This window comes from Muntiacus reevesi, chromosome 10 (genome assembly GCF_963930625.1).
Source record: "Muntiacus reevesi chromosome 10, mMunRee1.1, whole genome shotgun sequence".
NCBI lineage: Eukaryota > Metazoa > Chordata > Mammalia > Artiodactyla > Cervidae > Muntiacus > Muntiacus reevesi.
The window spans coordinates 77,907,750-77,932,958 of NC_089258.1; the positions used below are offsets into that span (position 1 = coordinate 77,907,750).

The 25,209-nt window shown below is 49.0% G+C and overlaps 1 protein-coding gene across 3 annotated transcripts in view; it reads right to left on the reverse strand.

The window, feature by feature from the left end:
- The window catches only part of SLC20A2 (solute carrier family 20 member 2), a 108,927-nt gene that overhangs the window by 29,505 nt on the left and 54,213 nt on the right, over positions 1-25,209 (reverse strand). For all 3 annotated transcript variants that reach the window (XM_065946346.1, XM_065946345.1, XM_065946344.1), the window contains 4 exons: positions 21,643-22,193; positions 13,720-13,860; positions 12,369-12,454; positions 9,291-9,387 (listed from right to left, as the gene is read on the reverse strand). In XM_065946346.1, coding sequence (XP_065802418.1) covers positions 9,291-9,387; positions 12,369-12,454; positions 13,720-13,860; positions 21,643-21,931 — 613 coding nt within the window. In that variant the 5' untranslated portion in view covers positions 21,932-22,193. The remainder of the gene's footprint in view (positions 1-9,290; positions 9,388-12,368; positions 12,455-13,719; positions 13,861-21,642; positions 22,194-25,209) is intronic.

Consider the following 25,209-nt stretch of genomic DNA (forward strand, 5'->3'; position numbering starts at 1 on the left):
CCATTATTTTTTTCATTGGAGTATAACTGGTCACTGTTAACCATTCTATAAAAGGTAAGGGTGGCTCAGACAGTAAAGAATCTGCCTGTAATGCAGGAGACCTGAGTTTGATCCCTAGGTCAGGAAGATCCCCTGGAGAAGGGAATGGCAACCCACTCCAGTATTCTTGCCTGGAGAATCCTGTGGACAGAGGAGCCTGGCGGGCTACAGTCCATGGGGTGGAAAAGAGTTGGACACAAACCATGCTATATATATAAACCAATTCAAAATTACTCAGGTAAGGCATTATTAGACATTTTGGTAATGGTAAGAGGGAGAATGGGTAGTTAGTACTCTAACTTAGCATAGACAAGTATGAAAAGCAAGAAACCAGAATCACTCAGCCTTGGCACCGTGGAGGGGTCACTGGTGGGGGCAGAGGCTCAGCAGCCAGGCGGCTCCACCCTCCAGCGCCCAGTCACACCAGCCAGCGAGGCCCCACGAGGGGCTGCGCCCAGGCGGCCGGCAGCCCCCGCCCCAGCCCTGGCTCGGAGCTGCTTATAAAACCACTCAGGCTGACCTCGCCCCGCCGTGCCTGCGGCGGGGGCTCCCCGCTTCTCTTGTGTCTGCATGTCAGCGTCCGGACATGTGGGGAAGGACCGCTCCGATCTGGTTTCTTGCAGAACTGAATGGTAACTGTTAATTACCAGCATCAAACCAACTACGGCTTAAAACTACCTGGCTTTTGAAGAGTTCTCACCGTCTGCTTTGCAGCTTCTGGTTGAGCTGATGATAAAGTTGACACTTGGGCTACTTTGGCCTCACTGCCTTAACCTGAGCTAAGACAGGCAGAGCTCTGGGTACTGGGGGAGCTGGAGAGGTGAGTGTCTGAACGAGTGGACACCGTTGCTCCCAGGCCCCTTTCTCCTCCATCCCCTCTGAGCAGAGCCCACAGCAGGGCAGAGCCGGGCCGCTCAACATGCTCCTCCCAGGCCCATCTCTGTGCTGAGGTCACATGGGCTCTGGAGGGCATCAGGACCCACACCCAAAAGGGACAGGCTGAGGTCGGCTACACCCAAGGCTCACGATGCTTCGTGGGGACGATGAACCCCGAGGTCATGTGCTCCTGAACCTTTACCAGCACAACCACCTTCACCATCGGTTTGACCTGCAAAGTGGCCAGGAAGCTCTGGAGCCCCCCTCTGAGTCACAGGACTGGATGGAAGATCAGAGGGTGAAAGGGGCGGGAGACACAGGGGAAAAAAGCCAGGGGTGGGGGAAGATGGCGGAAGAGCAAAAGAACCAGGAAGATGGGTGAGCGGTCAATGGTGAGTAAGAGAGAGAGGAACAGAATAGGGATTGGATCTTATCGAACTATTCCAGCAATTTAGTAAATTAACAGAGCATCAAGGGCACACGAGCATGAACTTATATACAAAACAGAAACAGACCCACAGATACAGAAAATAAACTTCTGCTTATAAAGGGGAGAGGAGTGAGGGATAAACTGGGAGGTTGGGAGCAACAGATACACATTGTGCGTACTCAGTCGCTTCACTGTATCTCGGCTCTTTGCGACCCCAGGGACTGTAGCCCGCCAGGCTCCTCTGTCCCTGGGATTCCCCAGGCGAGAATACTGGAGTGGGTTGCCATTCCCTTCTCCAGGGGATCTTCCTGATCCAGGGATCAAACCTGCATCTCTTATGTCTTTTGCATTGGCAGGCGATTCTTCACCACTAGAGCCACCTGGGAAACGCAACAGGTACACATTACTGTATATAAAATAGATGAACAACAAGGACCTATTATATAGCACAGGAAATTATACTCAACATTATGTGATAACCCATAAGGTTAAATCTCAAAGGGAAAAGAACCTGAAAAAGAATACATGTGATATATAATACATGATATTATATATTAAAAATATATAATATTATATGCTTGGTTGTAATTATATAATTATACAGTATATATAAATCATATAATTTATATATGATTTGTATATTATAAATTATGTACTTATATAGTTATGTATTTATGTATTTATATATTATACATATTATGTATTATGTGTGTTAAGTATATGTATATAATACTGATTAACTTAGCTGTAGAGGTGAAACAAACATAACACTGTAAATCAACTATATTCCACAATTAAAAAAAAAAAAGAGCAGCAGGACTTACTTTTATAGCCTCATGTAAGAGATGCTGACTAACAATTATGGGACCCAGCTCTAAATTGTACTAAATACATAGAATCAAGTTTCATGGATAAAAAAATCAATGAAATGCAAAAATTCAGCAAAGAAAAGCCCTTGACTCAATGCACCTTCAGGGGAAAACTTCTTTCCTTCTGAAAATTCAAGGTAGACTTTTTTACAACAAAATTTTTGACAAAAATACTTGGTACTGAATGGCCTTCCTGCTAGGAGCTCAAATTATCCTCGGATAAGATGCTCAAGAGGGCGTTGAGGCTCGGCCCGCACCCGCACCCGGGGGAAGGCAAAGTAGGACACGACTTGGGCTTGAACTGCTCCATTCCTCGGCCAAGAGCGGCTGCCAGGAGCCCACACTGGGTGCTCGGAAGCCCGGGCCTGGCTCCAGCCCTCAATGGCCTTTCATGTCCGGCTCTTTCATTTTCTGAACAGCAAAGATATGATGAATAGTGATTCAGCTCAAACCTCAGGCATCCTTGCAATTCTCTCCCCAACCCCCTGAAGATCACGATGTCCAAGGGACTTGGGGAGGAAGCAAAGAGAACGGTTAGACACACTCAAAGGTCTTCCGGAGTCCTGACTCTGCTACAGCCCTTGTTTTTCACATGCAACAAGCACTGTTACAATTTAATGCTTTGAACATGTTGGTCTACAACAGAACCAAAACTAGTGACTCCATTTATTAGCGGAGAGAGCACGAGAAAAAATGATTCTACAAATGAGGTCCACGTGTGTGTGTGTGTGTGTGTGAGTTACTGCGGGAAAGTGAAGCTTCTATAAAACCCATAAGGCTCTCGCCCATATTCGTTCCCTTACACCTGTCACCCATCTCTCCTGCACCCTCCCTTCTTGCTTTCTCTGGTTTAATTTTATAAATAATACAAGATTATAAAAAGATCAGTCACAGATAATCAACAAGGCTCTACCTACTGTATAGCACAGTGACCTCTGCTCAATATTCTGTAATAACCAATACGGGAAAAGAATCTGAAGAAAAACAGATTCATGTGTAACTGAATCACTTTGCTGTTCACCTAAAACTAACACAGTACAGTAAATCAACTATACTCCAATATAATATAAAAATTAAAAAAAATCAGCCATACACCAAATTATACGGTGTACAAATATGAAAATGCCTCCTGTCCTCCCCTCTTGAACCCACTTCCCAGAGAAATACTGATAAATATTTGGTATGTATCTTCCCAGGCATTTTCAAGAGATAAACAAACATCTAGTGCAGCGTGTTTGTGTGGATTTCTTTTACTTTGCCTTAAATTTAATAGATGTAAACTATACTGTATATATTGTTCTGGGCCTACATTTCTCACATAACAGTATACTGTGGACATTTTCCCACAGTAACACACACACACACACAAGTCAACCTCATTTGAAGAATCACTTTTTGCTAGTCCTCCCTTCCCTGATAAATGGAGCCAACTAGTTTTTGTTCTGTTTTAGATCAACATGTTCAAAGCATTGGAGGAGCTCCCTATGTAAGAGGAATCCTGGGGCAACTTTAAGAAGATGAAGCACCGCTTTGAAAATAAGAAACACTATTTCCTAATCTGCCCCATAACTGGGATTTTCTTCCCTCTGCATATGGCACTAGCTTTCTGAAACCAGGGTTTACTTACAACCGTTCTGAGAAGGAAGTGAGTTCAAATCACTCTGTTCTGAATCCTGCTCTGAGTGAAACTGGAGACTCTTCTCAGCCCAGGCCTTCCCACCCAGGGCTGGGAACCACCCCCGCTCCAACAGCCGAGCCCCTACAGCTTGGAATGTAAAAACTGAACACAGAATACAGAGGATCTCTGGGAAGCAAGCTCCTTCTCCTGAGTCAGCGGGGACTCAAGGAGTGCCTGATGCTCTGGGTTCCCTGGGGCTGGACCAGAAGGGCTACCACTGGGGGAGGAAGAGGAGGAGGAGATGGAGGGAGAGAGGGAGGAGGGGGAAAGGAAGAGAAGATGGAGAAGGGGGAGGACGGGAGGAGGAGGAAGAGGAGGAGGAAGCAGCCCCATCTCAGGCACAGACCACTCTGGGGAAACCAGACACCAGGCCTGGTGGAGTCTGAGAACTCATCTGCTGGTGAGGAGTTAGGGCTTTTGAAGAGCATCTCTTTACATAAGGACTATGATAAGATAGCAGCATTTATGGTGACAGGATCCTATTACTAGGGTTTGGATTAGGGTTAGGGTTATTAGATAAAGTGGTCAAAGCTATGGTTTTTCCAGTAGTCCTTTATGGATGTGAGACTTGGACCATAAAGAAGGCTGACCTCTGAAGAATTGATGCCTTTGAACTGTGGTGTTGCAGAAGAGTCTTGAGAGTCCCTTAGACTGCAAGATCTAACCAGTCCATCCTAAAGGAGATCACCCCTGAATATTCACTGGAAGGATTGATGCTGAAGCTGAAGCTCCAACTTTGGTCACCTGATGCAAAGAGCCGACTCACTAGGAAAGACCCTGATGCTGGGAAAGATTGAGGGCAAGAGGAGAAGAGGGCAGAAGAGGATGAGATGGTGGGATAGCGTCACCGACTCAATGGACATGAGTCTGAGCAGACTCCAGGAGATAGCGGAGGGCAGGGAAGCCTGGCATGCTGCCGTCCATGGGGTTCTGAGGAGTCGGACACAACTTAGCCACTGAAGAACAACAATAGGTAAAGAGGTGGTTAGAGCAGGGACCCTCCAACGCACAAGCACCAGGTCACCCCGAGCGCTCCGTCCTGTAAGCCCTGACCGCTGGGCTGCGTTTCTGGTTCAGCGGGTCTAAGCCTAAGAATCTGCATTTTTGACAAGTGACCACGTGACGCCAATGCTCCTGGTGCAGGGACCACACTTGGACTTGGGAAGCGTCATTAGCTAATCTGCTCTGCCTCCACAAAGTCATGTGCCATGAACCTCACTCAGCATTCGTTCCAGAAAGGCAGAACAAAACCCAGGTCCCGTCCAGCTGAAGCCCTTCATCAAAAATGAACTTCAGGCTTCTATCCAACCCAACCCAAGTGATTTATCCAACCCAACCCACTTTATTGCCTCAAGTTATTTTTGCTTCTTGTGAATTATTTTTTCAGGGACAAAAAGGCAAAGACAATTTTTGAAGAGTGCGAATTCAGTCTCTGAAGTATAAGGATGAATTCTGAGAAAAGTCACGTCAAACACAAAGTAAAACAAATCAGACTAAGCCTGAGATATAAACAACTTCAAAATAATTTAGGGAGGAGGAGGGGAGGAAGTCAAACCAGAGCTTCGTGACTCAGCTCATGGGGACCCACCGGATTCAACTCCACGCAGAAAAGTCTCTGAAAGCTGCAACAGGGTTAGGTTGATGCCGCCACTCTTTATTAGAACACTCATTCTTTCCTCTCATCTCTAAGGCCCCTTACATTGAATGGAAATGTTTTAAGGAAGAAAAGGACTAGGGAGATTAAATCTCAAAATCGGCAGAAAGGCCGGCAAGTTGTGAGAGAGTCAGAGGACTGAGTCGTGTGGAGGTGGTTCTTCCTGTCCCCAGATAGGACGCCAGGGCCACAGACGACCCAGGTGGACGGCAGAGAAGCCGGCACGGGGAGACAGGATGGAATTAGCGTCTTAGTTTCAAGGGCTAAGTTAACCTTCAATGTTTAAATAAAAATAGGATTTGGACTCACCTACTGGATATTCTAGAAACACTCCCCAGAGCCAAGACCTCAGCAAAGTCCTTTTCTGAGAGTCCTTTTCCGACTCTGGCTGGACCGTCAGTCCTGACCGCCTTCCATCTCTATGCAAAGCTCCGCACCCACAAACTTTAACTCAGGAAAAGCTCCCACAGCGGCGTGTGTGGGGAGACAGAGACGCGCTGACTCAGGACACGCTGGAGACATAAGGCTGAAGAGAGGCGGCACTTATGACCGACGGTAGTGAAGGGAACCCCCCCCACGCCCCAAGTGTAGAAAGCGCTGTCGTGAGCAGCCACCGAGCTCAACGCCCTGCCCTCGTCACCTCCCGCCACGTGGCCTCCCTCTCACAGCCGTCCCTGCCCACCCCTCTCTCCTTTATGAGGGCCAGAGGCTCGGGGAGAGGAGGCGATGGGCCCCACCAGCACGGGGAGCGTCGTCCGTGTTCCCAGGCGAGTATCCATCACCAAGGCTCTCGTACCGACTTCCCGACATTCCCAAACAAAGGGGCGGCCACCCTCTTCACACTAGCTGGATACTAAATAGATACAAAACCACATCATTTCCAAATATATTAGAAGCCTTTTTATTTTTTTTGGCTGAGCTTCATGGCTCGTGGGATCTTAGTTCCCCAGCCAGGGACTGAACCCAGGCCGTGGCATTAAGAGCACCACGTCCTAACCGCCGGATGGCCAGGGAGCTCCCTGGAAGCTATCTTCAAAGAGAGTGAAGAGGAAGGAAAGGATGTAAGAGGCTGATGTATTCTGATCGTCATTTACAGTGACATCGGGGACCAGGGACTGGATGCTGGGTGTCTGAGCCGTGCCCCATCACGTGTCAAAGGAATACCCTAACAGGGGCTTGGAACCGGGCTGCCCACTTTCAAGTCTGCCCTGTACCTTACTAGTTATATGGCCTTGGCACTCAGCCAGACTCACTGTGCCTATTTCCCCCCTGTCAGGAGGTGTTGGCAATCTTACCGATTTCCTGGAAGAGTTAATTCATTTAAAACTCAGCTCAATAAAACCATTTATTTATTATTATTCTTCAAAACTTCTCTATGAAGTATTTATATTACCCTTGGTTGCCTCTTTCATTTTCTAGTTTCATTTCTCTAGCATAAGTTAATCTCTTAGTAATCTGATTCTTCTAGAAAATTTGCAATAAAACTGCAGCAAAAGATGAGAAAAAGAGGGACTTCCCTGGTGGTCCAGCAGTTAAGACTACACACGTCCAATGTAAGGGACGCAAGTTTGATCCCTGGGCGGGGAACTAAGCAGTGGCCAGAAGATAAAAATTAAAATATTTTTTTAAAAGATGAGAAAAAGAAGTGATGGAAGAAATAGGTAAGTCTAGAAAAAGTCAAATTTTAATAAAAATCATACATTTGTGGTCTTCTGACATTCAGATCAAGAACCAGGGAGCGAGAGAAATAGAGGCTAGGAAAAAAAAGTGCAGAATTTAGAAAGAAATGACTCTCATTTCCCCCAGTTCCCATTTCTAGGACTCTGTCTGACAAAGGCCCCCTAACCTTCATTTGTTTAATCTCTTACATCACGAGCGCAGGAGGCATCTGGTCGTCAACGGCTGCTCGTCTTTCTGCTCAGCTCACCTGCGCTCTGGGAGCCGAGTAAAACCAAGAACAAGTGCTCGGGTGGACACCTCTCTGCTCCAGCTGACCTCCCACCTGATGCTCCGGGGCCCGCCCGGCACCACGCGAAAGCTTCGTGAGATGCTCAGACTTGGGGTCGGGTGGCCTTCACACTGTAGAACTGCTCTTTCTCTGCCACTGCCTCTGCTTTTTGGGCCTTTTAAAAATGGATCATGAAAACAGCCTTTGACAAACATACTTCATACCCTGAATGATCAAGCCTGCAGGGGCATCAGGCTGCTGTCGTCTGAGGCGAGGGTCTCACCTCTCTCCAGCTCGCCATGACGCTTATCCTGCGCTTTTCATGTGACTTAAACCAGCTGGGATGCTTCAGCGCTCCCCCCACCCCCACCCCTGAAATCTGAAAGCCCCGACCTCAACTCTTCAAAGCCATAAGAGCCATGTTCTGAATGCAGTGAACACGTCAAAGGAGAAGGTTACGTAGGGCTGTGAATCACGGCGGGGTGGGGCACACCCCTGGTAGCTCTGCCTGTAACGCAGGGTGTGATGGGTCTGGTCTGGGAAGATCCCACAGGCCTTAGGGCAGCTAAGCACCACAACGACTGCAGCCTGTGAGCCCAGAGCCTGTGAGCCCAGAGCCCGTTCTCCGCAACAAGAGAGGCCAGCACGGTGACAGACCCAGGCACCGCACGAGAGGGAAGCCCTGGCTCGCCGCAGCCAGACAAAGCCCACGTACGGTAATGAAGACCCAGCGCAGCCAAAAATAAGAAAAAAAAAAAAAAGGAATAAAATTAAAAAGAATCTTTCAGAAAAGACTGAAGTACACAAACATATAACCAGAATGTAGATGGTAAAGAGTCTGCCTGCAGTGCAGGAGACCCGGGTTTGATCCCTGGATCGGGAAGATCCCCTAGAGAAGGCAATGACAACCCACTCCAGTATTCTTGCCTGGAGAATCCCAGGGACAGGAGCCTGGTGGGCTGCCATCAATGGGGTCGCACAGAGTCAGACATGATTGACGTGACTTAGCAGCGGTGGATGTTAGCAAGAAGGAAAACACCACCTCGAGCATCTCTGCTGACCGGATGCCCCCAGGATGATGGGTGTGTCAGGATCCGGCCATAGGAGGCCCATCCCAGAGAGAAACGGGCACCCCTCTGCACCATCCTCTCCGCAGAGACTCGAACGGAGATGCTCAGTGAGGCCCCCACGAGCTCATCAACATGGAGATGTGTGCAAATACCAATGCTGCGTGAAAGTGTTTTACCTACTGAAAATGTTAAAGAAAGGGACTTTTAACCAGGCCCCACCCCAAGCCATTGGGAAAAAAGAACACAGCCATCAGAACTGGAAGAAAAGGAATAATTCTGAAAAGAAAAGTATCACTGGTTTCAGTATGTGGGGGGAAAAAAGCACAGCTCTAGTGACTGGACTTCCTGGTCTGATGAGTTCTGGGCGGTGGGGGTGGGTGTTTGACAGTCCCCAACCCTGTCCGGGGGTGAGGACCTACTGTTTACACGTGCGCCCCTCTCCCCCGTCCCCCAGACCTCTAGCTCAGAGAGGTTTGGGCTGGCATATCATGTCCCGTGACTCAGCACCAGGAAGGGGAATTTAACTGTCTTTTTTTTTTTAACCCAAGTCTCTGGCTTTTCCATTTCACACCTCTCTTGAATATGTAAAACAAGTAACTGCACCTCCTACTCTTTGCTCCATAATGACTACGGGTAGTGCTTCTGGCTGGCGGCCAGCAACAGCGCCAGGCCCAAGTCCACCACCCAGGCTGGACTCGCACACGCCCGCCTGCCGAGGGCTCTCACCTGGGGCTCCGGTGTACATGATGGAGAAGACGTTGATGGCGATGGTGGCGGCGTAGAACACGGGAAGCGCCCGGAGGCCGTTGGGGACGGGGTCCTCCTGCGGGGTAAGGAGATAACGGGTCAGGTCAGGATTCCAGGGGGTGTCTGCAGACGGCTCAGGCAAGAGGACATGCAAAGCTGCTCGGGAAAAGCCTGGCCTGGGGTTGTGTGCACCCCTAGACCCAGCGCTGGCCTGGGCCGTCCCTCCCACACGAGTGCTGTCTCAAAGGGCCGCCACGGGGACCAGCAGACACATCAAAGCCCAGGGACCACGTGGGCTGGTGGGACACTTGGGGACAGGGAAGGGCTGCTCATGAGGCAGCTCCCGGGACCCAAGCCCCGAGCCAGCCTCCCCTTCAGAACCCAGGGCCCTTGCTATTCTAATTATGTGCATGCTGGCCCCCTAAAATCCATTTTCAACAAATATTTTCAGGCCTGACCCTCCGAGGACGCCCTGAGAAAGTCAAGTGACTTCCACACCATGGCGTTACTACTAGATTTTATGTGACTCCGTGACACGTTTGCTGTGTTGAAATACATAAAGTAAATACAGAACCACGTGCTACGAGTTTCCAAATCTTTTTACAAGGTAGAGCATTTTACCTTCAACTGTCACACTAAAAAGAACTGTGGGCTCTCTAAGAAAACATATTTTTTAACAACCTTAGGCTTCTGGTACAACATTTCCTAAATCTAACGTTTCAACAAGAACAGTACTGCATGTGTTTAAGGCAAAATATCACCTGGGAGAATATTAGAAATTTAGAGTTTAGAGAGGAAAAATGTAGAGTTTGAGGGTTTGGATCCACAGAGGATTCTGAAGCAAAAATATGAACTGGGAACTCAATACAGCACTTGCACGTAGGTGTTGCTTAAATAATTCAAAAAGGGGTTAATTTCTAATGACCGGGTAAAACACTCTTATACATTGATATAAATCTATTACCTACCCATATTACAAGGAACATCAAATCTAAACATTTTTTTTTTTTTTTTTTTAGGTCTGAACACTGATGAGAGCTACAGAAGTCAGGATCAGTAATCTGTGTGCATGCTAAGCCACTTCAGTCATGTCCAACTCTTTGCGACCTTATGGAGTAGCCCTCCAGGCTCCTGTGTCCATAGGATTCTCCAGGTTAGAATACTGGGGCGGGTTGCCATGCCTTCCTCTTGATGTGAGCTATGGAAGTCAGGATCGGAGAAACTATCTCAAAGGTTCCTACTGTTAAATGCAAACGTGTAGAAATTAAGCCCGTTTGCAGAACATAAGCGCATCAAGAGCCTGCCTAGAATGTCTCTAGCGGCCCCCAGCACTTGTCAGGATGCTGGAGCAAATGGAAGTGAGGTGTAAGGAGCGCTGAGAGCTGGGGTGGGAGGTGACGCAGCTGCATGGGAGTCCTGGCCAGGGTCAGAGGCAGGCAGGTGAAGGGCAGCTAAGAAGGGGTGGGCAGGGGCCTGGGAGGAGCATTCTGTCCCCTGATCTGCCATGGACCCAGGACAGGAACCCGGGCTGAACCAAGAACAGAACGCCCACATGCTCACATGCCTACCACCTCTGCTCCCAAACTGTTCTTTTCTGGGGACAGCAGCTGCTAAAGATAGACTCCCAACTGGTAACTTGTGAAGGTGTAAAGTCTTCTGTTTGTGTGCTGTAACGGAATCACCTTACGCTTTCTTAAATAACCTACTCTTTTTTTTTGCCTCGCCACAAGGCATGCAGGAACCCAGCTAACCGACCAGGGATCAAACCCTCAGCCCCTGCACTGGAAGCAGGGACTCCTAACCACTGGACCACAGGGAAGTCCCCAGAGAACCTATTCTTACCACACGCGGACAGCTGTCTCACTGAGCCCCGTCTCCTTTCCTCCTCCTGTCTCCCTCCCTCCCTCCTTTCTTTCCTTCCTTCCATCCTCCCATCACATGTCACCCATCCAAGCAGCCTTTGTTTGCTCTCAATAGACACTCAGCCAGCGGCTCGGAAGGGCTGGGCAGAGCTGGGCGCGGCCTACACATGTGAACAGGGAGTCATGGTTTCCACGCTCAACAGATCTCACAGAGAGTGAACAGGGAGCCAAGCAGGCAATAAACCCCCGCACGACGATGCGAGAGTGCAGTGATGAGAAGCAGGGAGCTTGTGGGAACACAGAGGGAGGAGCCCGGTGGAAGCTGGGGCGGGAGGCATGGCTTCCTAGGAAGGGACACCTGGGGGCGGAGGAGGACAGGAGCCCGCCTGGCAGGGATGCCCAGGGCGGCAGAAGTACAAGCGGGAGGCTACCAGGCACCTGCCAAGATGCTAACAGGTCCGAGCACAGCGGGAGCCCCGGAGAAGGGATGGTCGGTGTGAGATTACCCAAGAGACCTCAGCCTGACTCGAAGAAGAGCCGTGTAAGGACACAGCTCAAGGCAGCCACGTCCGATGGGCCTGGCGTGTGCCGAGTGACCAAGGGCAAGCGGCAGGGCTTATAAGGCGCTGCAACCACCCCTGACATTCCCCTAGAATACTGATCTCAGTAAGTTTTCATTTTCATCTCACTTTATTTTTGATTTAAAAAAAAAATGTACCCCCATAGGTATAGTTCCTTCTTTTTATCTTGTCCTCAAGGACAGGGAAAAAATAAAACCAGTGTCTCACGCTTCCCTTCTCCATTAGAAAATAGAAAATACCTTCCATCTGGGTAAAAAAATTCTCCAGTTGTTTTTAGTGCTGGTCAGTTTCAAAATCGTAACACTATCTCACTCTGTTCTACTTACCCGTCACAAAATAATTGTCTTTCCTTTTTGAGGTGTGAGCATAGGGCTTGGGAATGCTGACCAACGATCTAAGCCATAAGGCAGGACACCTGCGCTGCTCCCAGCGCAGGTCCGGGAGACCCTGGGCACTCCACCGAGTCTGCCGCCTGCTTTATCATAATGTCTGATTCCCACCTCGGGCACTGTGCCTTAGTAATTATCCCCCTGAGCCCTCTCACATTAATTTTTATTGAGCAGAACCAAACTTAGATCTAAAACTTAACTAAGAAGGATAATAAACTCGCTTACCTTTTTTAAGATGAACATTCTGATCAGTACAAACAGCACGCCAGACATGAAACCAGACAACAGTGGAGATATAAACCAAGAAGCAACTGAATAATTAAAAGAAAATCTAATGAATGTTAAAATTCTACATCATTCAGGTCCTATTTACATAAAAAGCAGTTAACTAACATACAGCACTTACATTAACAAACATTCCTAGAATTATTCACCTTAACTCAGAACTCAGCAAACCCACTGACCTCCACACGGGGGTCACCACCCTCAGACACAAACCCACCCAGACAAGCACGAACTCCTCCAGCCCACCAAGCACGCGGCCGCCCCAGCTCTGGCCTCTGAAGACGGTTCCTCTGATTCCCACCGAGCCCCTTCCCGTGCCAGCTGCGGGGGTCACTGAAAAGGCAGCCCCGTCCCTTTCACAGTCCATGGCCAGCCTGACACTGTCACCCCGCAGCCTCTGGTCACGCACTAGAAACATCTGCGGGGAGTTTTCAAAAACCAGTTAACGCTCTGGCTCCAGCCGCAGAACTCTGATTTCAAAGGTTTGGAATGGGGTCCAGACGCTGATATCTTTATTGCTCTCCCAGGTAATTCTAAAGTGCAGCCGGAATCGAACTACACTGTTTCAGGAGCTGGGGATCTCGGGTGAGATTCCCAGGATCTCAGGTGAGTTTCTGGGGAGCTCATCTGAGTTTCCTGGGATCAGGTGAGTTCTCTGGCCATTTGTGTTCTGCTTGGCAGGTCAGGGGTCCGTTCAGGCTGGGGGACCTGAGGCCACTATGATTCGTAAAATGATGGAGGTGGGTGAGAGATCTGTGTTTTTCGCAATGAGCATGTGGGTACTTATGGGGTTCGATGGATTTTCCTCTAGCTGAAGAAGTCAGAGGCAGGAAGCAAGCTGTCAGACCTCTCTAAACAGTCCCCACTGGGCAGCCCACAATGCAGAAGGAGCATCAGGTAGACTGGGGGGGACTCCTGGATGCAGTGGGGGTAAACATCTCACTTCCACACTTGCCCATAACCAGGGACTCTGACTCCTGGACAAGGGCCCCAAGTTTTTCTCTGCCTACGGACTGATTTCAACCAGGTAAATTTCTTAACTCCCTGTGAACAGCAGATAAGACACTGGTTTTCAAAGCTGAATGACAATGCAGTATTTGATAAGAGCGTCTGGAGTTAATAAAACAACTGCGTGACAGTTCACCATCTCTGCTACCAGAAATTTTAAGGGAAAATGTATTATCAGCATACATGAACATTTAAAGGAAAAAACATCATTGTAACTTTTAATAACACTTACTCTAGAAAATGTAAACTTTCCTTCTTATACGTAAAAGAAAATGCCAATTACCAATCTTGACCAGCTCCATCCACTGCACACCTTGAGTACCAATTGCAACGAGGGAGAACCCGATGGTGGCCCCGACGATGCAGTGAGTCCCCGAGATTGGGAGCCTCAGGAAGGATGCGATGAGCTGCCAGACAGCTGAGCCTGTGGGTTGAAGATAAAAAACAAAGACGGAAGAAAGTCAGGTACCCGGTCCAGTGTCTCAGATCGCCACAGAAGGAAGAAAACCCAAATTACACTCCTTCCTTACCCCTACCTGGGGTTAATTGTCTCTGGGTTGTTTCTTAACAAAGTCCCGACAGAAACCACTCAAATAACTTTAGGCAAAGAAACACTCTTCAACATGGACGGGATAATAATGATTTATTCAAGCGAAAGTCTTTGATAGTATGAAAAGAAAAGCCTACAAGTGGCCTCTGTCACGTTTAAGCAAGGATGCAGGTGATGAGTGAGTTCTGATATGAAGCGTGGTCAGGAACAAGCAGGACACTGAGAACCAATGAACATGAAGAAACAAGAAAGGCTGTGTCTCAGAGAAGATTTTGCTGTAGCTAACATCTTCTGGTTGCATCATAAGGAGACTGGATACAGGCTATGGATACTCATCGGTACAAAAGAGGGTAAAACACAAACGTCAGATCTCGGTGTTAGGACTTCGCTGGTGGTCGTGTCTGCCTCTTTGCGACCCCGTGGATGGTAACCCGCCAGGCTCCTCTGTCCATGGGGATTCTCCAGGCAAGAATACTAGAGTGGGTTGCCATGCCCTCCTCCAGGGTAGCTTCCCAACCAGGGGATCAAACCCAGGTCTCCCGCATTGCAGGTGGATTCTTTTCTGTCTGAGCCACCAGGGAAGCCTTGGCGGTTCAGTGGTTAAGAATCTGCCTGCCAAAACAGGGGACGCAGGTTTGACCCTGGTCTGGGAAGATCCCACATATCAAGGGGAAACTAGGCCTGTGAATCACAACTACTAAGCCAGCGCCCTGGAGCCTGTGCTCCACAACAAGAGAAGTCACTGCAAAGAGACACCTGCCAGCCACAACCACTGAGCAGCCCACACTCGTTGCAATTAGAGAAAAGTCCAAGCGGCAACAAAGACCCAGGGCAGCCCCAAAAAATCACAAGTGGTGTACACCTAAAACCGGTATTACCAATGTCATGTCTAATATACTTCAATTAAAAAAAAAAAAAGAAAGAATGTAATCCCATGTTGCTTCTCATATTTTTGCCTCTCCCATGAGAAACAACTGTGATACCAAACCCCACACTGGGCACCTACCCCCAGGCCCTGCCCAGCCGCCAGGCCTTTTCGGCCTGCTCCCCCCAAGCCTGCAAACTCTCAGGAGTCAAGAGGATCCCTGCGTTTTGGCCTTGTGTCCTTTCACCTCAGCTTCACCACCCTCTTCCAGGCTTCGTGTTTTGCTAGGCCAGAGTTCACTCCAGATATTTTCATAAGCAGATCAGGTTTTGCAGGGAGTATTAAAAGCATCAGCTGGGGAGAGATCGCTTTCAGAAACAGTTGTTGAAAAGCTCATGAAGGACCGCAGGGGAACAAAGGCCGGGCTGATAAACAGGGCACGTCATTAATCCCAAGCGTTAATTCTGGAAATCTGGTTGCTTGGCAGCAGCAGGGCCTTCAAACAGACCCCTGGCATTTTCTCCAAAAATATCTGTGCTACAGAGGCTCATGAGAGGTCTCAGTTTGTGCAGCAAGGCGGCCAGCTGCTCCGGGAGCGCCGGGCGCCACGACCTTTGAGCCGAAGCGGGCCGTGACCCCGAGTCTATCCCTGAAACGTGTGCTGGGAGCAGAAGGGCCAGCCTGGGGCCGCCAATCCGGTGACTGGCTGGATGGCGGCGCCCACGCTCCCCCGCGGACAGCTCTGTGAGCCGGGACACCTAAGCCCTGGGCTCCTGGGGGGACGGATTGTTTTAAAAATAAAGCCAGAGTTGGGAGTGCGTTACACAGCACAGAACCAGAGCTGAAAAAGCAAACTTTATGACTGATAGTCTTACAAAAATTAAAGTAACCCAGGGATGTTATGAGAATGAGAAAAATTGACCTACATGAACTCAGACGGTGCAGTTTTCTGTCTTGAAAGCCACTCTCCTCTCCCTGGGCTGACTTTACAACAGGAAGGTTTGAAAGGAGAGGTAGGGGGATGGGGCTGCCCAGAGAAAGAGGGGAGAAATGACTGGAGGATGGAGGGGAAGACAGAAGCCTTGTGAGCAGGGGTCTTGTGAGGTGAGAGTGGGTGAGAGGCCTCGTCGACCTTGGGGAATCCTGGAGGTGAATGGCATTATATTAATATTAAGAAAAGCAGTGGGAAGGACTCCCATAGAGGTCCAGTGGCTAAGACTCCGAGCTCTCAATGCAGGGGGCCCAGGTTCCATCCCTGGTCAGGGAACCAGGTCCCACATGTCACAAGTAAGAGCTCGCATGCTGCAACTAAAGCTCTCTCTGCCACAACTAAGACCTGTGCAGCCAAATAAACACATAAATATAAATATTTGAAAAAAGAAAAACCGTGGGAAAAAGAGATAGTCTAACCTAAAGATAAAGGTGACCCACCACGAAGGAAGGGATTAAGTGTGGGATTGGGGTGCAAGGAGAAGAGGGTGGCAGAGGATGAGATGGGTGGATGGCTTCACCAACTTAATGGACATGAATCTGAGCAAACTCTGGGAGACAGTGAAGGACAGGGAGGCCTGCTGCGCTGCAGTCCATGGGGCTGCAGAGAGCTGGACACGACTGAGCAACATAGGGAGCAGGACAAAACCTGGGGAGACTGGGGGTTAAGATGGCATCTCTGAGGCTACGGGTTCCCAGACGAGGAAAGAATGGCAGAGCAGGTGTGGGTTACAGGGCGGCAGAGGGGACCTAGCACTTCCTAGGGTGGTTCAGGGTGATGGCTCGGTCACGCTGCTGTCGGTATTGCTGTGAAAAGATGGAGAATTCTGAATTCTCAGTGGATTTTGGGACCCATGGCCGGTTGCATACTAAGTGGATTGACTACTGCTTTAGGGCTGAGCTAGAGTTCCCAGAGAGGCCGTGCTCGGGAAGCCCAGCTGGCATGAACAACGTCTTCCACCCAATCAGCTCAACGCTACCATCGTGCTATGGGAAAACACAGAGACCCATGGGCTTGGGGCAAAGTTTATCAAGGGAAAAAGAGGGAAAAAAATGGAGTAAAAAAGATCGAGGAGAAAAGGGGAAAAGAAAGGGATGTTGGCTTTAAAAGAGGAAGACTGGGAGAATTCAGGCATTTGAACAGAATCATCTTGATTTCAGCCAAACATAATTATATCACCATCTCAAAACTACCCAGAATTCTCATGTTCAAGGAAACCAATTTTAAATGTCTAGGTAACTCTCATCTCACCAACTCCCAACAAAATAGGCTTTGAGATTCATCTAACCACACATTAAAAAAAAGAAAGAAAGAAAGAAACCAAAGCAAACAAAATCAAGTTATTCAAGCAAAACCACAAACTGCTTTGGTTAACCTAAATTCTAGTGGAGGTAAGTATCCTTCATTTTTTGAGTGGAGAGGCTAGGTCAGGGTTGGGAAAACCCCAAAGCTGGACAAGTTAAGCTGTCCACACAGCAAGTCAGTGGGGACAAAGAGCTCAGCTCGGAGACCTTCTGTCCACCCGGGGCCCCGGGGCAGCCTCACCAACAAACCTCCTCAACAAGTACCACCACCCCCCACAGGGCCCATCCAACACGAGGAGAAACTGCTGTTAAGGCTGAACGTCATCACTCCAGACCACACACGGCTCTACTCAATACTCTGTAGTGACCTATATGGGGAACGAATCTATAAGAGAGAGGATATATGTATAACTGACTCACTTCACTATACACCCGAAACTAACACAATATTGTAAATCAACTATATGCCAACAAAAATCTAAAAAGACTGAACTTGAGCCAATGTTTTTATTTCTCCTTTACTTTCAATATATCTTGTCCGCATCACCCTGACTGACAAAACTTTAATTTCTGCTTGGTATGATTCAGTTCAGTAGCTCCGACTCTTTGTGACCCCATGGACTGCAGCACGCCAGGCCTCCCTGTCCATCACCAACTCCTGGAGTTTACTCAAATTCATGTCCATTGAGTCGGTGATGCCATCCAGCCATCTCATCCTCTGTCGTCCCCTTCTCCTAGTGTCTTCAATCTTTCCCAGCATCAGGGTCTTTTCAAATGAGTCAGCTCTTCGCATCAAGTGGCTAACTTATTGGAGTTTCAGCTTCAGCATCAATCCTTCCAGTGAACACCCAGGACTGATTTCCTTTAGGATGGGCTGATTGGATCTCCTTGCAGTCCAAGGGACTCTCAAGAGTTTTCTCCAACACCACAGTTCAAAGGCATCAATTCTCTGGTGCTCAGCTTTCTTTATGGTCCATCTCTCACATCCATACATGACTATTGGAAAAACCATAGCTTTGACTAGATGGACCTTTGTTGGCAAAATAATGTCTCTGCTTTTTAATATGCTGTCTAGATTGGTCATAGTTTTTCTTCCAAGGAGCAAGTGTCTTTTAATTTCATGGCTGCAGTCACCATCTGCGGTGATTTTGGAGCCCAAAAAAGCCTGTCACAGTTCCCATTGTTTCCTCATCTATTTGCCATGAAGTGATGAGACCAGATGCCAAGATCTGTTTTTTGAATGTTCAGTTTTAAGCCTACTTTTTCACTCTCCTCTTTTACTTTCATCAAGAGGCTCTTTAGCTCTTCACTTTCTGCCATAAGGGTGGTGTCATCTGCATATCTGAGGTTATTGATCTTTCTCCCAGCAATCTTGATTCCAGCTTATGCTTCATCCAGCCTGGCATTTCACATGATATACTCTGCATATAAGTTAAATAAGCAAGGTGACAATATACAGCCTTGATGGACTCCTTTTCCTATTTGGAACCAGTCTGTTTTTCCATGTCCGGTTCTAACTGTTGCTTTTTGACCTGCATACAGATTTCTCCGGAGGCAGCTAAGGTGGTGTGGTCTGATTGATATGATTATGTCTTACGTATTGATCACCACTACTGAGGGTGATTTTTACAAGTAACTGTTATTTTTCTAAGGGAAATGTCAATTATGCCTGACTCTGATGAGAAGCATATATTCAATGAAGGTGAATAAAATTCAATCATCATGATAACTGTTATGGTAAATGATTTTTTTCTTTGTCAAACAGCCCTCTATTAAATTATTTTCCTTAGACGCTCTTAACTAGCTGGGCACTCCATCATACCACTGTTGATGTCACCTATGAGCTGGTGGGGGTGGCAGCTGTCAGCACCGCAGCCCACAGACTGGGCGGTCCCCAGGATCTCTTTAATTGTTGCAGAGACTTCTCCAGGCAAGACCACTGCTGCATCTGTCGGGCAGCGCTGACAGTCTCATCAAAAGTGGTGTTTCCACTCTGCTTATGTTTCCCTGCCTCTTTCTGTCTTTTGGCAGCTCTTTGAGGGCTCTGATGCTCAGGGCAGAGGCAGGAGGTGCCACCCCAACGTGGGCCTGTCTGTGCTACATGGTCACTTCCATTGTCATCCTCACACCCTTCCAATCACCGGTTGCCTCGGCCATGTCATCACCAATCCGTTTTTAGAGACAGACCCAGGGGGCTGAGCTTGTGGGCCAGGGCAGACAAGGGACGTACTTCCCCACCGGGGCACGTCAGGTACACAGCTGTGATCTCGTTGGGGTCATCGAACTTAGGCGGCAAGGTGGGGGTGGCTGATGTCGGACAAACCTGGATTCAGGACAACCAAAAAAAGCTGCACCTTGGCCTCCTCTGAGCCCAGAGTCTGTGTACTGATAGTAAATATTTAATTCTTAAAAATAATGATCAGTTATATCAATCGTGAGCCTTACATCTTTCAAACACAAAATGTGCAGCTGAGGAAGAGGCATTTTGAGCACCTATGATCAACCTACCATGCTTCGGTTCAGTAGCTCAGTTGTGTCCAACTCTTTGCAGCCCCCACGGACTGCAGCACGCCAGGCCTCCCAGTCCATCACCAACTCTTGGAGTTTACCCAAACTCATGTCCATTGAGTCAGTGATGCCATCCAGCCATCTCATCCTCTGTCATCCCCTTCTCCTCCTGCCTTCAATCCTTCCTAGCATCAGGGTCTTTTCAAATGACCCAGTTCTTTGCACCAGATGGTCAAAGTATTGGAGTTTCAGCTTCAACATCATGTCGTCCAATGAACACTCAGGACTGATCTCCCTTAGGATGGATTGGTTGGATCTCTTTGAAGTCCAAGACTCTCAAGCAGAAATAGATGTTTTTCTGGAACTCTCTTGCTTTTTCAACGATCCAGCGGATGTTGGCAATTTGATCTCTGGTTCCTCTGCCTTTTCTAAATCCAGCTTGAACATCTGGAAGTTCACGGTTCACGTATTGCTGAAGCCTGGTTTGGAGAATTTTGAGCATTACTTTGCTAGCGTGTGAGATGGGCGCAAATGTGCGGTAGTTTGAGCATTCTTTGGCATTGCCTTTCTTTGCGACTGGAATGAAAACTGACCTTTTCCAGTCCTGTGGCCACTGCTGAGTCACTTAGTAGTATTTAATTCCTTACTCAGGACCTCCATCTGCTTCTAATCAAAGACCTCAACTACTTCTCAGACTAACCTGCTGTCACAAAAAAGATGATGGGCCATCCTAAACCTGGCAAATGACCTGCACATCCTCAGTGCTACAGAAGTGCTGGTGGTGACTAATCTTGGGACCTGTGGGATGGAGCCGTGTTCTCGGTCCACTAGCATCCGGCCTCCCAAGGCATGGCTCTCTCCACAAAAGCACGTGCCCTGCTGCAAACAGAAGGTGGCAGGACACCCCTCTCACCCCCCACCCCTTGCCCATGCAGAACCGCCGCTGCTGTGCGTCACCTGGACCCACAGGCAAGCGGAGGAGGGTCTTGTCGGCTGCACCTAAGGCCCTGCTGCCTGAACCTCTCAGCTTGGGGAGGGAGCACTCATGCTACAGGTCTCAGATCAGTGCGGGCAGAGAAGGAACCACACATCCAGTCAGTGATCCTCTTCCAGTGCAGCTCACTGCCCTCCACACTCCTCTTTCACCCAGGCACCCTGACGCTACCCATAAGAGGTCCTACTGCAAACAGGTGACGTACAAATGCCTGAAACAAAAGCCGGAACACAAAACAAGCATACCAGATGGAGCTCCCAGGGGCGGAATCAGAAAATCCAAACAAAAACCAACAAAAGGATGACAAATGACAGAGAAGACCAATGTTTCTTGAAACACAGGCACTTAAGATTCATTTGGTAACTGCTCTAAAACTTGAATTGAGAATAGAAAAGTTAAGCTAATAAATACTGTTTCTTGACATCCATGTTTTATGATAAAACATCGCCTTGGAACTAATGAAAAATATATGAAAAAACAGAAATAAATCTTCAAGGTTTATAAATAAACCTAAGTAAACCTCTGAAACACATTCACTTTAGCGTGTTCTTTCTTTAAGAACTTTCAAATAGCTTTAAAATGACAAAGAGCTAAGCTATAAATATCTTTTTTTTTGGACTTTTTGAAAAGCAGTGACTTAGCCAAAATCTATTTGAATACATTCAAGAAAGAAGTGATTGCTTGACATCTGAACACTGACCAAAATCATAATATACAGAAAGCACAAATAAGATATAATAAATGAGAAACAAATCTGAAAAATATATACATATACATGTATATTACATACACATATATCTGAATTACTGTTATACACCTGAAAATAACACAACACTATAAATCAGCTACACTCCTATTTAAAAAAAAACAACAACTAATCAAACCAGCTTTTGAAAAGTTAAAGCAAAAGTCTCATTTATGGGTATGACAGAAGTCAGGTGGAGAAGTGGGTCAGTGGACACATTCCCACGGGCGGGAAGACGAGGCTACTTACCGACCATGGCACTGACCTCCCCGGCCATCAGCGTCTCCACGGTGTCGTTGTACAGGTTCACGTCGATGATGCCCTTCCGGATGGTCTCTCCGACTTTGGCCCCCAGCAGCACCGAGCCGGTGGTTTCGAAGATGGAAGCCAGGATACAGGCCTGCCTCAAGGTCACCACGCCCGAGCCCACGGCGGTACCAAACGAATTGGCAACATCATTGGCACCCACAGAAAACGCCAAGATAAAAGCTATGATAAAACCCAAGATGACCATCCACAGGTACTCGTCCATCGCCATTGTGGACGCGGGCGCCGGGTGCTTTTCTTGTGCGGAAATCTCTGAAATTGGCCGAGCGCGAGGTCCTACGGGGCGTGAGGCTGAGAGGTCCTGTGAACAGTGAGTCTGCTCTGGAAAGTGCCGGGTGATGTTGGCGCTGCACAAACTGCTAACTGCTGGTTTTCAAACTACCGTCAGGACAGTTCATTGGGTTGTGTTCAGTCAGCGGTAAAACACATTCCATATTTTCCCTCCTGATCTGGGGAAGCTGTGAGGGCTCCTCCTGTGTCAGAAAAAAAAAACAACAAAAGGGATTAGTCACCCCGAGGAACGGGCAACAATGGTCTGTTCTTTCAGGAAGAAGCGTCTGGAGACGACTCATGGGCCCTCACTTTCGCAGGCTGGTGGCTGACCTGATCATAAAGCAATGCAAGGAAGATTATAAGCAGGCTAACTGCTACCCCCCCACCACCACCAAAAAAGTCTTGATTCTAAAACTTCAGAGGGTGATCATGCTTTATGATTATAGATTGACAGGAAGTCCTACTAGGGTACATTTCTACACAATCTGAAGAATATATGTGGCCTTTAGTTTAGACAGAAAAAATTCCGTCAGAGGAGCAAAAGAAAAAGAAATGAGAAATTCCGAGTCACAGAGCTCATCAGATACACGGGACACGCCTAACTTCTTGGAGCAGGGTTACCCCAGCATAGCTGGGACACTGTGGGGTGTGGCTCCTTGTGCACCTGCTCACATACACACCTCACACCGAGTTTACCAAACCTGTGTCTGAGCACGAAGTGACCCTTCCAGAGGGTGACGGGGGAGACGGAGGCTGAAGGCGCTTCCCAGCAGGATGGGGACACTGGAGCAGAGCCACCTTGTCAGAGCGCAGGAGAGAGCAAGTCACCATGCGCCGCCTCCCACCTCACCTGGGGATAGCCAGAGGCCTGAGTACAGCCAGGGAGATCCCCCCAGGTCTCCCCAGGGGCCCCCTCAGATGTCCCCAGGGTTCCTCTGCAGAGCCCTGGGGAGATCTAGCGGAGAGCCCCAAGGAGATCTGGGGGGAGCCCCAAGGAGATCTGGGGGAGCCCCAAGGAGATCTGGGGGGAGCACAAGGGAGATCTGGGGCGGGAGTCACAAGGAAATCTGGGGGGGAGCCCCAAGGAGATCTGGGGGGAGCTCCGAGGAGGTATGGTGGAGCCCTGAGAATATCTGGAGGGGAGCTCCAATCTCTGGGGTTCCTCCCTAGATCTCCTTGGGGCTCCCCCCAGATCTGCTCGGGGATCCCCCCAGATCTCCCTGGGGTTCCCCCCAGAACTGCTTGGAGCTCCCCCCAGATGTCCCCAGGGCTCCCCCCATATATTCTCATGGCTCCCCCATATCTCCTCAGACTTCCTTGCAACTCCTCCTCCCCAGATCTCCCTGGGGCTCCCCCAAGATCTCCCCAGGGATCCCTCCCTAGATCACCCCCTGCCAGATCTCATCTCATCCCCCAAGCCCGCCTGGGCTCACTGACCTCGGCTCCTGCCCACCTCCTCCCCTCACTTGCTCCTGCCTCCTCTATGAAAACCGCCAGCTTCCTCAGCTCAGGGCCTTCGTACCTGCTGGTCCCCAGGCCAGAAACAGCCTCTCTGCCAGCTCACTGCCTGCTCCAAGTCCCTTTCTGCCCAGACGTCACCACCAGAGCAGGCCCCGACCTTGTCTAAGAGCAGCGCCGCCCCCCAACCCATGCCACTATCCCTCTCTCTCACCCAACTGCTTGCCTTTTCTACTGACCACCTCATTCATTCGTTCACTCCCTCCCGTCTGGCTTCACGCACGGGGGTTCCCAGCTGTGTCTCCAGCACACAGACTAGCATCTGGCACGGGATAAGCCCTAATCAAGCTGCTGAGTAAGTGAAGAAAGAAGCTATTAGATAAATGAAGGAAAAACTCTTGCATAGGCTTCTTCCTGGGATGAAGAGGTGATGTCACAGAATTAAAACATCCGTGAAGGAAAAATGTCATGAAAAGCTTCGGAGTTGTGGTGTTTTATTATTATATAGAGTACCACATCTGTGTACTTGAGTGGTTCTCAGCCTTGAGAATGATCCCTAAAAATGCTCATTGAACTGAGTTGGCCTCATATACCACATCATTTAAAATATAACGATCAGTCAACATTAAGGTGATTTAAGGGAAACAAGCAGGACACAAAATTTATGTACCTATCTATGACTGTGGCAATGTTAAAAGGTATATAAAAGACCCAGAGACAGTAGTAGAGATCAATTTTTTCTCTCCTCCCAAAATTCTATACTGTTGTTGACGTGCTTTCCAAATTAAAATAATACATAAAAACAAATCAATATAGAACCATCTTTTTAGAAAAAACAATCAAAATGCAGCAGCCACACGCGTTGGCAGCGTGACAGGCCCAGGAAGAAGCAGGAAGTATGCCCAGACCACCTTCTCATTTTCTAAGCTTTGTAGCCCACGTGACTCTGGAGATGTGGGGAAAGACCACGCTGAGTCAATAAATGAAAATACAAAGTCAAACCAGTGTGGGCCAATGTTATCTACCTTGAAATACAAAGAGTTCTAGATGAAGCCTCGTCGGTCAGGTCAGGGGGCCCAGAGGCCAACAAGGACAGTACCGGATGCTGTTTACCGAGCGCCCTGGTGGGCCCCTCACCGGGAAGATGCTGAGTGACACGGATGTGGTCCAGGATGGGAGATGGATGCTCATCGACAGACACACGTCAGACTATCAGGTGTGACAGGTGCTGAAGGGGGAGGCCCGCATCACACACATAGCCTCATGAGCACAGAGATGGGGCACCTGGTCTGTGCGAGCAGGAGGGGGTCCCCTTCCACCTAAGGATGAGAGGGGTTAACCTGGGACCGGGGGAGGGGTCACTCCAGGCGGTTCCCAGTTGGGAAGGAGTGGCATGAGGGGGGAGACCAGAGGCAGCCCGGGGAGACGAAGGCTGGGCTGGACCACACTGCCGGTGGCCACCTGCTAACACTGGGGGGTTCTGTTAGAGGGGTGCTGGCGTGCTCAGGCTCTCCTTCCTGGAGGCCCCTGGCCACAGTGCAGAGGCGGGCCAGGATGGAGGCGGGAGGGGACGCGGGGAGACTGCCTCCGAGGCCCCTGCACGGCGCAGGTGCAGGTGCGGTGTCCTGAGCCGGGGATGGGGTGCTGACAAGGGGCAGAGAAGGGATGGAAAGAGGGCTTCCGGTGGCTGATGCCGCCGGGACGCACTGCTGGGACGCACTGCTGGCTCGTCAGTGGGGATGGAGACAGGAGCGCTGG